At 39.5% G+C, this 14,149-nt stretch overlaps 1 protein-coding gene across 2 annotated transcripts in view; it reads right to left on the reverse strand.

Moving 5' to 3' along the window:
- The window catches only part of DOCK9 (dedicator of cytokinesis 9), a 115,819-nt gene extending 110,626 nt beyond the window's left edge, over positions 1-5,193 (reverse strand). For both annotated transcript variants that reach the window (XM_088523339.1, XM_088523334.1), the window contains exon 1: positions 5,016-5,193. In XM_088523339.1, coding sequence (XP_088379465.1) covers positions 5,016-5,129 — 114 coding nt within the window. In that variant the 5' untranslated portion in view covers positions 5,130-5,193. The remainder of the gene's footprint in view (positions 1-5,015) is intronic.
- Between the last annotated feature and the right edge of the window lie 8,956 nt (positions 5,194-14,149).

Consider the following 14,149-nt stretch of genomic DNA (forward strand, 5'->3'; position numbering starts at 1 on the left):
AAAAATCTTAAATAAAAGCAATATAGAAAATACATTTCTCAGAGGACAAATGCCAGGTTTCCCAATGTTTGGAAAAATAGAATTCCCCTAACTTGCTTCATTGAGCTAGCAATAATTTTTCTTCATTATTTGTGAAGCACACATGCATTAGCCTGGCAGAATCTTAAAGCTACTTCATAAATGCAAATATCGGGTTCAGTGATTGAGTTTGCATCTACTTGGACTTATGTGATGTTTACTTAAACCCAACACAAGCTATGCACATACAAGTGACAAATAGCCACCTATGCTTAAAATTAACTTCAACAGCTACACCTACCCAACAGAGAAACTGGTTCATTTTAAAGGTCTAGTTCCCAAAATTCCTAAGCACAGACCCTTCCCATTTGCATAGGAGCATAGCATAGTGTCAAGAGACAGATGACTAAACTGGATACACTGTATTAAGGTCATTGCATAAGATCTTCAATATGGGAAAAATAATCATATAGCTGTGAAATTCACAAGCTTAAATTCAGGTGTGATGAGTTCTACTTCTATCAAGATTCAAGTATGCGATCCTGCTTTACCTTTAAGGGGCATGAGTAGGAAAGAGATGAAAAAGAAGTTATGCTGTGCTATTCTGTGCTGCATGAGAGCTACTGCTGGGGGTAGACTGAACGCCAAATCCAGCAACAGCCTACATCTAATATTTGCTATACTGTAAGTAGGTATTTTAAAGCAGTTAGTCCTCTGTTTAGAGTATAGTAATCTTCTTCACTTAGTTGTCTACTCCATTCAGCAGCACAGAGAAGCTACTTTCCATAAAAGCACACAAGGCAGATGCCCACAGGATATCTGCAGTCAGAATGAATGAATCAGCATAAGAAATACCTAATCAGAATGAGTCCTACATAATCTTTCCAGTAACTATGCTCTTGGAAAAACAAGATGCTAAAAGAATTACCCTGTGACATGGGATGCACCATATTTTTCTACGGGTTGAGATTCCCCAAAAGTGAAGACCAAGACTAGAAAGACAAAGTTGACATTCTCCTCAAATCCAGACCAAAGCCTTAATAAGGCGAAAGGGAGGGGAAAAAAAAAAAAAAGAATTTGAAGACCAAAGATTTTTTAAAAAATCCAAGTGTTGTCTTTACAATATACTGTCTTTCTTCAATATCTGGAAAGCTACATTTTTGCAAGAATTTTAAAACTTAAGATTCCTACCAAGTTGACTCAGTTACATATAATGCCCAAGACTGTATTACATACAATAGCTTCTCTTTCACATACTCAAACCTGCTTTATATGCCCAAATCATAAAAAGGGAACAATGATCAGGGAATCATTCAGATTTCACACTGCTTTCACATATCCCCAGTATCAGGTCCCTTATGTGCATTGCTATTTTAAATACAGGGGAAACACTTTTTCCCATTTACTTAGTTCATATAAAGCCTTTCATTACACGTGCACGTACTAACGGCATCTATTCAAAGCTCAGCAGTAGAAAAAGCAAAACTGGTACGCCAAACATTCTCTTAATTACTTACCTATCCTGAAGTGTAACTTTAATTTTATGTAATGCAGAACACATTATTTTGTCACTGAGATAATATCTTAACGAGAAATTATTTGATGAAGCATCAGATATCCCTCCTGAAATCCTCCTGATCTATAAAGAAAATGTGTTAGATAATTCACCACTTCAAAAGAATACATGACATCCAAGTGGACGTGCTCAAACTGCATAGGAATTTGCTCTTGATAAGACCGCTGGCTTAAGAGACAAGTTCAGCCACTTCTTTGGGTGACCGTAGTCATCACACTAAGTCACGTGAATAGGCTCAAATCAAAACTGTATCAGGAATGCATAGGAAGACGCTTCTAAGCCATTGTCATGCATAAAGTAGCAAAACCTGAACCCAAATAACCAAGATATGTATTACATGCTGGGTATTGGTTTGAGAAGCTCATTGCCAAACAACAAGTTTTCAGTTCAGCCAACCAAACTGCACTTGTTGGTTCAGCAAACTAAATCAAACAGAAAGAACCTTATGAGATGCTAAATGTTGACAGGATAGCTTGCTTAATTGAATTAAACCAGTTTGACTAATAACAGCTGCTTAGTACGATTTTTTCTTCTTTAACTACTCATCAAGGCTACTTATTAAACTGATAAGAACTTATTCCTTCAGTCAGCTGAAAATCTGACTTCTGTTCCACTGAAGGACCATATGAAAACTTAAGATATATTGCAATATCCTAACAGCATGCTATTTTCAACCCTTTTGATGATTATCATCCTAGAAACATTCACAATCCAGAAAAGACAAGGCATGTTTTATAAAATGCTATCTAATTAACCTATTTGAAAGATGTGAAACACATTTGTCTTAAGTATACCAAAGAAGACCGGCTGTAGTGTTGATGGTAAAAACAGATGGAACTGATAAAACACCAGCCACAAAAACAAGTTGGAGAATCTACACAACTTCAGAGGTATTTGCAGTTCACCTCTCTCTCCTGCTGTTAATAAAGACTGGGTGGTTTGCATCACCTTTGATGCAGAGGTGTGCACTCTCAAGCAATCTGGCTTATCTGAACAAATCATCACCAACAACTGCTAGCTTAAGCTAATTGCTTCCCATCTCCACATTCTGCACTTCAAGACGAGACAATGGACAACAGTTTCAGTATCTTCTCTGGTACTGGAAAGCTTCAGTAATCGCTCACAAGCAAGTGGGGACGGTAAGATCACATTAGTTACCAATGCTGAAGAATGTTTGAAGCAAGACATTTTGCCAACATCTGAACTCAAAGAACAAATCCTGGAAGGTGCTTCATCAAAGAGTTTTTGAGAAGCAGTTCAGGGGAAAAGTGTGTTTTCTTTTCTCTCAGGAAAGATATCTTATTAACCTATTCTACAACTATTACAAAACTGGTAAGAATGCTGTGTTCATATCTGCTTAAGAATTTTTTCAGATAATAAAGCTTAGAAACAACAACAGCTCAGAAGAAGGGTGGGAATCACAGACTTAAATCTTTTTTAAAAATCTGTTGTAGTAGAGAAAAATGCTATCCCCACTTAAATTCCTCCTTTACAAAAAGAGGAAAAGTACAATTTCCTCCCAAATGTCACAGCGCTTGATGGAAGAGCTACAGCAGATGCAGAGGAGGAACCTAGCTAGCTTATGAATAAAGGAACCCCCAAGACCACCATCCTCTTATTACATGACTTAAACAGTGTGGGAAGAGGAACAGATGAGTCTAGCGATTATGTGAAGAGTATTTAGGATCGCAGGAGGGACATAACAGCAGAGGCAAAATACAGCTGAAAGAGGAAGGTCAATTTCAGCAAACTGCACAGGCAGGAGACGGGAAATTTGTTCTATACATCAAGCAAATGGAAAAGATTGAAAATCCCCTGTGAATAAGAAGTCACTATTTCTGATGTCTAAAATAGTGATGGAAGACCATATCCAGAGTAAGACTGAGGCAATCCTCTACTATCTCACTTTCTACAATCACTTATTTTGCCTCCTAAAAACTCTGCAAAACAAGCTGTTCTTGCAAAAATATCTGAACATCAGCAAGTATCAAATGAATTAAAGATTAATAAATATTTTCCCACTCATCTCAATGAGATCTGTTATAAGCAAATTAAAAGCACTGTTTTGGGAGGCAGGGTGTTGATGATTATTTCAAAATAAACATTTACCTGTGGCCCACTTCCTTAGAATATATATACCCTTCTGCTGTTCTCCCAAAAGACCTGATCCCTGTAGAAGGTAATGTACAGTAATGTGCATGTATATGCATCAGTGTCTGGCAGAAAGACGTCCTTTTTCAGGTGGTCCCTGAGCCATTTGTGTTAAGTCTTCTATTACATAGTCCTTGAACCAATAATTTAATTACAGACCATAAAGACAGGTTATTTTTCCTTAAATTACAGTTACTCCCACTACACAGAACTATGACAGCACAGGACTATATGTCCTGATGAGCAGCAGGGAAAAGTTGGAGCAGACCACATTTAGTACCAGCAAGACTGAAAAGCCAATTACAGATCAGCATCAGAAAATCAGAAACCCCCTCACTGAAACTCCCTATTTACACAGCAGAAGTGATTACTAAAGCATTTGCCTTGGAGATAAGAAAGCTACGAAGGAAAAAAAAATACATATTGTGAATAAGAGCCCCAAGAAAGAAGCTCTAACAGAATCTGGCTGAGGCTGTTAAAGATTTCATCCCCTGCGTACAGCCTAGCAAAAAACAAGGACACACTTCTCCCTAGGTCCCTCTGCCCCAGTTTACAGCTACACCTCACCACAGATCCACTTGCAGCAGTTTAATTTAACTAATGGGCAAAACTGCGAGCCAGGAGGTGCACATACCACACGCTAGCACAGGCACAGCTCCGGCAGCGCAGACAAGTGAAACATATTAAACCACTCCTGCTCGGCTTGCCAGCACTCATCCATCACTCTGCACGATGCTCTCCATGCAACAACCAAAGCCGTGTTTCGACCGCAAAATGACCAGGCAGCAGTAAGATGGAAAATTACTTTTTATGCAGTAATTTTACACACATAGTAAGACCCTGAAGTCGCAACCTCATCCGCTTTGTACGCGGAGCGAGCAGCACACAGGCCTCTGCGTGTCCCCCAGGCATAAACCCCGCTTCTTCCGTGACAGCGCGCGGGGGAGGCGGCTCGCAGCGAGGGAGGCTTCGGGGCAGCGCAGCCTCCCGGCGCCCTCCAACTCTCCCGCGCGTGAAGCACTCGCCGCGACCGGGGCAAGTTCGCGGAGGCACCGGCGACAGCAGCCGCGGCGGCCGCAGGAGCGCTCGCCAGGGCGCTGCGCCGCCGGGAGCGCCCATCCGTGCCCGCCACGCGCCGCATCCCATGGCGGCGCCGCCGGCAGCGCCTCCGCCGGGCGCGCCGGGGGCAGGCGAGGCCCCTTGCCCGCCTCGGGACTCTGCCCATCCCCCATCGCCAACCCGCAGGCCGCGAGACGCCGCGGGGCCTCACCAGGAGCACGGAGCCGCGCACCACCTCGGAGACGCTCTGCCGCAGCTCCGCCGCCGTGCCCGGCTTGCTCAGCGCCCGCGTGAACTTCCGAGTCTCGGCGGCCGCCAGCGCCATGGCCGCCCGCGCTGCCTTCGGGCCCGGCTCCGCGGCCCAGCTCCGTGCCCCCCCGGGCGGCCGTTGGGGCCGTTGGGGCCGTTGCGGGGGGAGGGCGCTGGTGTCGCAGGCGGCGCCCCTCGCGCCGCGCCCGCCAGGTGGCCCCTCCCCCGCGGGCAGCCCGCGCGGCCGGGCACGGCCACGCCCCGCCCCCAACCTGTCCCCGCCGCGCGCGCACACACCGGGCGGGGCTCCTGATTGGCCCTCGGTTACCTGCCCGGCGGCGGAGCCCCGCCCTCATTGGCCAGGCGGCTCTGGGGGAGGGAGCCGGAAGCTCCCGCCCCTGCCGGGCAGCGTCCGCCGTTTGCGAGGCGCCGCCCGTGGCGCGGCCGCGCGTGGGGGGGCGGCCCGGGCCAACGGTCGCGGTCCGGGCCTCGCCCCGGCCCCCGCGGGGGAGCAGCGGCGAGCGCTGGTCGTGCCGGTGCGTGTTTAGTACGCGCGTGCGGCGTGCAGTGTGGCGAGGAGCCTTGCGAGAGGTCAAGTGAGTGTTAGGTGCCACCTGCGAAGTGCGCGGGTTTGGGAAGTCTCGTCTGCTGCCCCGGTTAGTAGTTCCGAGCCTACAGGCTGGTCAGGCTTCGTCTTAAGGTCTGGCCTTGCCTCTCTTATAAGCAGTGTAAGCACATAGTTTCCATGCGTAAGTCAAGTTGTGATTGTGCACTTATGTGTACAGATATTTTTAATTATAAAAATTTATTTATATGTTTATAGATATTTTTCTTTAGTGATAATTTTGTCTGAGAAATTAAGCAGTGATGCTGCTGAACTCCGTGGTTACAGAGCCATAGGTTCAGTCTATAAATGCTTGTAGCATTTCAGACCACTAGAGTCTACACACATTTATTTAGTTAGTTATGATTCTAAACTATTGTGTAGCACTATTGTCTATTTAAAGTACTGTAGACTTTTGTGTAAATACTTTTTCTGACCTGTGCACATCTCACTGCTGGCGGATGGTGCAACTGAATGCCCCAAAACAAGGCTGAAATGTGGTTCCAGGTGGTACTTAAAAAACACTGCATGGGCTCATTGTAGCTGAGGCTGTGTTCTGCAGAAATACCTCCCACAGAAGAGGCCTGTTGGTTTTGGATGCTTCACAAGTGCATCTGTAACCAATAAGGTTTCAAATAGTTGAGGAAATTCTTTCATAAAACTGGAGAATAAAAAGTCCGAATACCCAAATGTGTGATTTACACTGAAGGAAATATGAAGGTGAAGGATCTTGCCAAATTACAAGTTCTTTGCAGGCTGACTCTCAAGATTTGTTTATTCAAATGTGTGAGCCATGATTAGACTTTAGTGAGGTGTTTGTCACAACTTCAGTGTTTGTTTTGCTGTTCATGCTCTCTTCAGGAAAGACAGAGTGGTCAGAAAGGAAAACCAGCGAGGCACATTAGAGAGACCTTTTTAATTGTAGAGTTTTTGATCACAAAACCAAGACTTGACATGTTTGTGAGTCACTGTTCCAGGTGGTAAATGAGAAAATTGAAAACTGGTGGGATTCATACATTGTTGGAATACATAAATGGACGAGCAGCTATGTAAACTTTTATCTGGAGTGTTCAGAATGAGCTATTCTAGGATCAGCTTTACCCGTCCCAAATCTGTAGTGTAGTGCCTAGAATGTTCAGATCTCAATCTCCCATAAGTAAAAATGCCTTACATTTTCTATGAAAAATATATGACTGTTTTCTAAAATAAGATCGTGTTATCAAAGCGCTTTAATGTTAGTCCCAGTTCTGACAAAAAGATGAACAGTCTCCTGAATTAATAGCTACTTAAGTATAAAATGGCAAAACCTAACCAAACTTGTCATAAGCAAACACTTTCTATATGTATATATTTTATAATGCAGCTTTGCTGGAAATGGGACAGTGTTCCAAAACTGAAAAAAAATCCTGAAGGACACCTTTATAGGTAAAGGATATATAGGGGAGAAAAAAAAAAAGGTAAATGGAAGCTTATTTAGGAACAGTAGACAAGATACCCCAAAGACAACATTTCCACAACTATCAAAGTTTTTCTTTTGTTTTGTTTTTTCCAGCAATAATACATTCAATTTAAGGCAGAAAATGGAAACAGACATTAAAATTTATATAAAACAAACGAAAAAATATGTGGAAGTTGAAAAGCAGAAATAGTAAATTAGCAGCTGGCATAGCACCATGAAGATGAATAATTGAAGTTAAGTATATGAATGAAAAAAAAATTGGCTCACTGCCTAAAGAAAATTGATTTTTTTTTTTTTTAGAGAAAAGTCAAGATCATCAAAGTGAATATCTTAACAGTGGCGTAACTTCCCTACTACTTTGAAATATTGCCCATTTCAGAATAGTGGCATACAGTAGGCATGTTTTTTACTTACTAGGCATCAGGGTGATGCAATTATAATGTATGGATCTAATGACATGTGCTTTATTCAGTCTTTACCTAGGAGGGATGCTAAGTAATAAAAGATAAAGGTAAAAACCTTTGAACTTTCAGGACCAACTAAGTAAACTAAAGTAACTTGCCAAGAATCTCTGGCCAAATCCTCCAAAGTCAGATGTGGGAATCACATGTAAGAATTAAAGACTTTGTAGTATCAGTCAGCAGGGTTTGATGGAATTTATACCTGTTGTTTAGTTTCGTTAGCATTTCATTCGGCCAAAGGTAACGATGTAGATTTTAAGCTTTTCTGAAGGCATAATGCTGTATAACATTCTAGTTAACCTAGTATTGTATGAAACCAACAAAATATACTTACATGAATTAAAAACAAAATTAAAATCTCAGAAGTAATTAATTATACCTTCGAAATCGTCATTGAATAGAGACCTGTTCAGCAAAGTATAATAAGGATCTGGTTTTACTCCAGTCCTGTTCATTGCCTTCATTAACTTAAGTCAAGAAAACATTAAATCATTACTAATAAATTTGTAAATGTAAAGAAATTGAAGGGATAGTAAATATTTATAGGATGACATTAATTCCGAAGTAGAGCCTGGATTTTGGAGGAGACAGAATTTCCTGAAGTGCTTGGTTTAATCATGATGAGCGCAAATGTATCCAAGAAAAAAGAATGTAAGTCACACCATAAAAAGCATTGTAGTGCGGTTATGAAGAGCTCTAAAAGATTCATGGTTATAGTCCAACTTGGATTTAGAAGCAAAGGAATATTAAGAAGTGATAATGACAGCATAGTTGCTGTTATTATATGTGTCATTCACCAAACTATTATTGAAATAATTGTATTAAGTTTTAAACAGATAGTTGACAAATTGAAAAGGCCAGGAAAATCTGCTTCGCAATGAGAGTCTGAAGAAGCATCTGTTTAGCTTACACAAAGCCCTGATCATAACGTACCAGGCTTTTCAAGGAAGAAGATTTCAAATATCAAATGGCTTTTAATCTATCAGATGCAAACAAAGTGAGAACTTGTAACTGGCAGGTGAAATTATACTGATTTTGAATAAGCATTAGATCATTTTCTTTTAACAACAAGACGACTCGTTTGGTGTGATTTCCCTAAGAGCTTGCTACACTCATATCAACTGTATTCTGTTTTAAGATTAAATATTTTATCTGGACTCAGGACTTTAAATCGCTCTCACATTATAGACGCAAAGCAGAGCTCATTTACAAAATTTTTTAGCTTTTATTATTGAGGTATAAGCTAGGTGATTGTAATATCATAATATTCTGGTCTTCAAATCCATTCAATTAGGGAAAGATCTGAGAATGATACCAAATCATAACAGATGATGCGGTTGGACTAAGTTTAAAAAAAAAGAGAGAAAATAAGGGAGTACTCACTAAATGTTAAATCCACAGGCAGACTGAAGCCATTTTTTAATTAGACATTGTCTCCAGATCTACAAAATCTTATTCATCCTAATTTCAGAAAACCCTAACAGAGTATTTAGTACAAGATGAAATATATATTTCCACTGAGCAGATACATCCTAAGTTTCTTTGTTGTTTCCTTCCATTCTGCTTGTAAAAAAAGACCATGTTTATATGTTTGTCTCAGTTGCTCATAAATGGAAATACCAAAAAAAAAATCTGTTATACATGGAAAACTGTGTATATCACATAGTGAAGAACAGTAAAATTTAGTGGAAGTTTCAAAGTAAAGTACTGGCAGCCTGTAACTGTAGTTCATAAAATTACATGCATACCTGCTTCACGGAATGATGTCACTAGTTTCTTTAAGCCTGGCTCTTAACCTTGCCAATAGAAACTTATCTGGATTGATAAGATCAGGGTTTCTCTCGCTCTCTCTCTTTTTTTTAACCTCCAAATATCATTTCTATTGATTAGTGGAAATATTCTAGGATCATTATAACCAATGAATCCTCCTTACTCTACACTGATGCACTGCATAAATAGAGCTTCTGCTCCTCGCCAGTTAACACTACCTCTGCTTAAAAAAAGAACGTGTTAATTCTGCTCCCCTCCTACCCTGGCCAGATTTCAACTGGGAAAATTTTAGATCTATGTAAATAAATTCCTGTGCAAGTTTAGTAGAATACAGAATAATTCACTTCCTGTTTTTTCCACTGACTCGTAAGACATTTATGACACTTCTTTGAGTAATTCAGGCTTCAGGGTAGTAGTCCTTCAGTGTTAGTTATAAGAATTTACCCATGACTATTAGTAACAACCTTTATAGAACTGAGCAGAATTCCACTTAATTCTGTTCTGTTTTGAATGGTGTACAACACATGTTTGTCTTTGATAAGAAATTGTTGCAAAACTTTGAGTAGCTACTCTGAATTTGTTTTATGTTAGTTAGTTTTTGACTAAAGCCAATTTAATTTGGGTTAAACAGAGGTAATTGAAGCTACATGGAAAAGAAATGGATATATAAAGTTTTGCAACAATGTTACTAACTCGCATCTTTAAACAATTAGAGCTTAATGGTATAATTAATATATTATTATCACAGCATTCATTAAACTGCTGTCCAGTGTTGCAGTGTCCTTTTATGAAAGGGCTCATGTCATGTCATGACCACCAGCAGCAGCTTGAATGTGTACAGTGGGACATGATAGCTGCATGCAGGTCATTGCCGCCTTCAGAAGAGGGTTGTTCTGCTCAGCAGTGAAGGAGATTCTCGACTAAGCCAGACTGTGTGGTCATTCTTAGATTTCATATCGCAGATGGAAGTTTTTCTTCATGGTGTCCAGGAAGTTTCCCTTAAAGCTACAGAATAATTCTGGCAATTGTATTATTCAATATTCCTGGTGCAGTATTTGTTATTAGGTGACTACAGCCCTTATTTCACAAACTAGTTGTGTTCACTATCAGTGTTAATGTTTGTAACTCCCCACCTGCCTTAAGCTAAGAATGTCGTGGAAAACATGGCCAGTACTCCCCCAGCGTATAAAAGTAATTCAAAACTTCATTTGCAACAACAAACAACTCTGTTATTGCCTTGGCTGTTTATTCACCTACTTTGGCATAGCTTCCATTTCTTGGTAGATAAATTCTTGAAAAACTAAGAATTTGGATAAATGTTCCTGGTTTCTAAGTAAGTTTATACATAAATTCCAAAACTTGTGCCAAAAAACAATGTGATGTGAGCTCTGTTCAGCTGAAGTGATCAAGCAGTGTGCACAGTGATGCGGGTCCAAAAGCTCATAGATCTTATTTCCATGGCAGAGTAACTCATGCAGCAAAGATCTTTGCTGGCAAAAGTGAGCAATTTTCATTGTATGATGTTTACAAGAAAAAGGAACCAGATTTTTTGTCTATTATGTGCTTATCCAGTATCCATTACAGTATTGTATTTAGGCGCTCGTTTTGCCAGTATAATACATAGTCCAAAATAATAGCCTTGTTAATGGTTAGTGTGTTTTCTTCCTCGCCAGTTCATTTGGCTGTCACATATAATAATTATGCTAGTTATACTGTCATAAATAAAGCCCAATAATAAAATAATCTATACAATATTTATTTTTATTAGCTGCATAATTGCAAACTCTTATGGGCTTAAGGTTTGGCAGATATTTGAACTGCTTGTTATTGTCCTATTTGACTTAAAAAACTGCTTCCACTGATTTACATTAACTTTTCAAAGCCATTTTAGATAGCTGAAGAACAGTCTTTAAAGAAAATACATGTTGTGAAACAAAAGAAATGATTTGAAGGATTTCAGTTTCCTGTCCCTTTATAATTTTTGCGTGTTTACAGACTCTCATGGTATACCACAACAATAAGCCTTATTCACATAGACAGCCACAATGAAACTACTAGAAATAATCACATGAGAAACAGCTGCAAGAGTGAATTTGTGGATACAGTGTAAATAAAATCGTAAAACAGAATGCTAAAATCATTATGACTAATACTTAACAAAAAGAAAAAGTCAAAACATTTCCCAAGAAATGAAGATGAACATAATCTTTGCTAGACCATGCAACTTTTATAAACCCTTTTGTGATTGTAACTTGATACAAAACTATGCACAACATCTCCTTATCAAAATAATAACTCAAGTGATTATTTGAAACCTTCTAAACTTGTGTGTGCCACCATCAGCCACAGGACAGTTGTGTTTCCCCCCCTACCCACAAGTGCAGCTTGTTTGAGTTGATACCCGCAGTGGGATACAGCCCCAGAATGCCTACAAAGGAAGCTTTCTGAGAAGTTTTACAGTTGAATAATGAAAAATATTGGTATGGACCAATACTGCTCAGAGAACACTCTAGTTTCTTGGAAGGGTAGATTGAATCTGCTTAACTGTTATGGACAACAACCTTGAATCAATACAGAAAAATTCAAGCAGCCCACTCTGTTACTTTTCCTGTGAAACATGATGAATGTAAGTTAATGAGGGTTTGTCAGTCATCTTTTCATGGAGCATGTACAAAGGAAAAAGGTGATTTTAGGTTTGATTTTCTAAGTTTTCTTAATATATGTTGTTTAAGTAAATATAAAGAAGAGAAGTTGCTAATTTGAATTGCATCTGCAAAGAAAATAGCCTGTCAACAAAACGATCAGGTTATTGCGTGTTAGCAAGCTACAGCTATACTATTGTGTATAGTACTATCTGTAAGCAACCCTAGCATATAATAGCTTTCTAGCAGCTTTTTTTTTCTTATGTGAAAAGTATTGTCACTAAATTGGTCTGATTTTTTTCAATAATTTATACTCCATCCAACCACATAATACATCTGCTACATGAGAAAAGTTCAAGGAAATTGACTTTCAATTCTGTGGAAAGTGAAACGGTGACATGTAATGGGGGAAGTAATTCATGTTGATGCCTAGAAGATTCTGTCTGCACTGAAAAAGTTGACTTCCCTTCCTTATAGAAAAATCTCATGTGCTGGAAGATGAAATTGCGAAATGCAGTTTTCATCCTGGAGCCCCTTCATTAGTAGGTTCTCCCCTAAACACAGCACCAGCTGTCCTCTGAGCTGATAAATCCTTTGGAAGCTGTCTTGGCTCCTGTTCCAGTTTCTAAATAAGCTCTATGGAGACCTAGGGAGACAGATTTACTGGCATACTTTAGTAGCTACACAGTGACAAATTTCCAATGAATTATCTTTAAATCTCACATATACAAACAGTCACATAAACATATACACTGTATTTTACACACATACATCGTCTACAAGTGTATAAGGATACTAGTAAACAAAGCGTGCCATTCTTTCTGGCACAAATTTTGCTTCTGTTTCTCAGTTCCGTTGCTCAATTCTGTGATAATCGTAAAAAAACATTACTGAATGCAAATACTCCTGCTTTAAACACACTTAGCTTTTATATATTTATTTGTATCCAAACAACTCTATAATATATTGGGCAGTGAAAAATAGGTCTTCAGATCTTAGTGTCTTTTGGATTCATGTTTGAAAAAGTGACAGATCAACCAAGCGAAGTCTCTGCCATCTCTCTTTAGCTCAGCCGGATTTCCAGTCATGTTAGTTTTTACTCACAAGGCCATCTCCTTGGGTCTTAATTTTAATAAAAGGAGTCCTCTGAGTTTCTGGTGTACAGATCTATTTGGGATTCACATGTGTTGCAGTATCATTTTGAGATTTGTGAATTGCTGAACCTTGTTAGATGGTGTTTCCATTTTTTACTTCTTTAGAATTTGTATTAGGATCTAGTTCATATTTTTTCATCGTCTGCATTATTTTATGACAAATTGCTGTGTCTTGTTTCTAATCAAAGCCACTCATTATTTTGTTCGTTGTGAAGTCTGCTTCAGCTTTGTTCTTTGGAGCAATCACTGCTTTTTTATTGTTCTTATCACAGACTCGTTCCTGCTTACATTCTTCTTCAGATTACTGACCATGTAATTACTTAGCCTTTAAAGGAATTCAGAAAATATCTTTAACCCATTTTAAAAATTGGGCATATCCCTAATTAAATTTAAACGAGAGAGTTTCGTAACCTGGGAGATTGTTAGAAAATGCTGAGCTAAGGAGATAATCCAGGGTAAGGTAAAAGAAGAACCGAACCAAGAATGAATATATAGAGGTTAGTGTTAGAAATAAATGACACAAGTAGCAAAAGAACATAGCAGAGAAAGGAAAGAAACAAAGCATTTAAGCCACATCATTAAGTGATCTCCAGTTAGGACTATGCATAAGAGGAACAGTGTAAAGGAAATTCTGACTTCCAGCTAACAATTCTGGTGCGGCAGCTTTAACTTCTTGTAATTGTAACCTGATAATTTCCTGGAAACTCCTAACGCGGAAACACGTGTAAGCCACTGAAAGGCAAGTTCTGTAAGCCAAACATGCTACTTTGCTGCTAAAATGAACCTGAAGTCTGAATTTAGTCCCTTTTTTAAGGTCCATCACACTTTTTATAGAGCTGCAGTGAACCAAGGTAAATGGGCATGGTACATAAGACCATGAGCTTAAAAAAGAGCAATTCATCAAATGGTAACAAAAGAATATAATTTTGCTTCAGATGGCTAAGGGCTGTGAACAAGCGCTAATTCCTGTCCTCTGTCACCTTCAACAATTAACTGTTTCTTGTCC

This window comes from Tinamus guttatus, unplaced genomic scaffold, assembly GCF_059628265.1.
Source record: "Tinamus guttatus ecotype Peru unplaced genomic scaffold, ASM5962826v1 Tinamus_guttatus_pri_ptg000180l, whole genome shotgun sequence".
NCBI classification, from domain to species: domain Eukaryota; kingdom Metazoa; phylum Chordata; class Aves; order Tinamiformes; family Tinamidae; genus Tinamus; species Tinamus guttatus.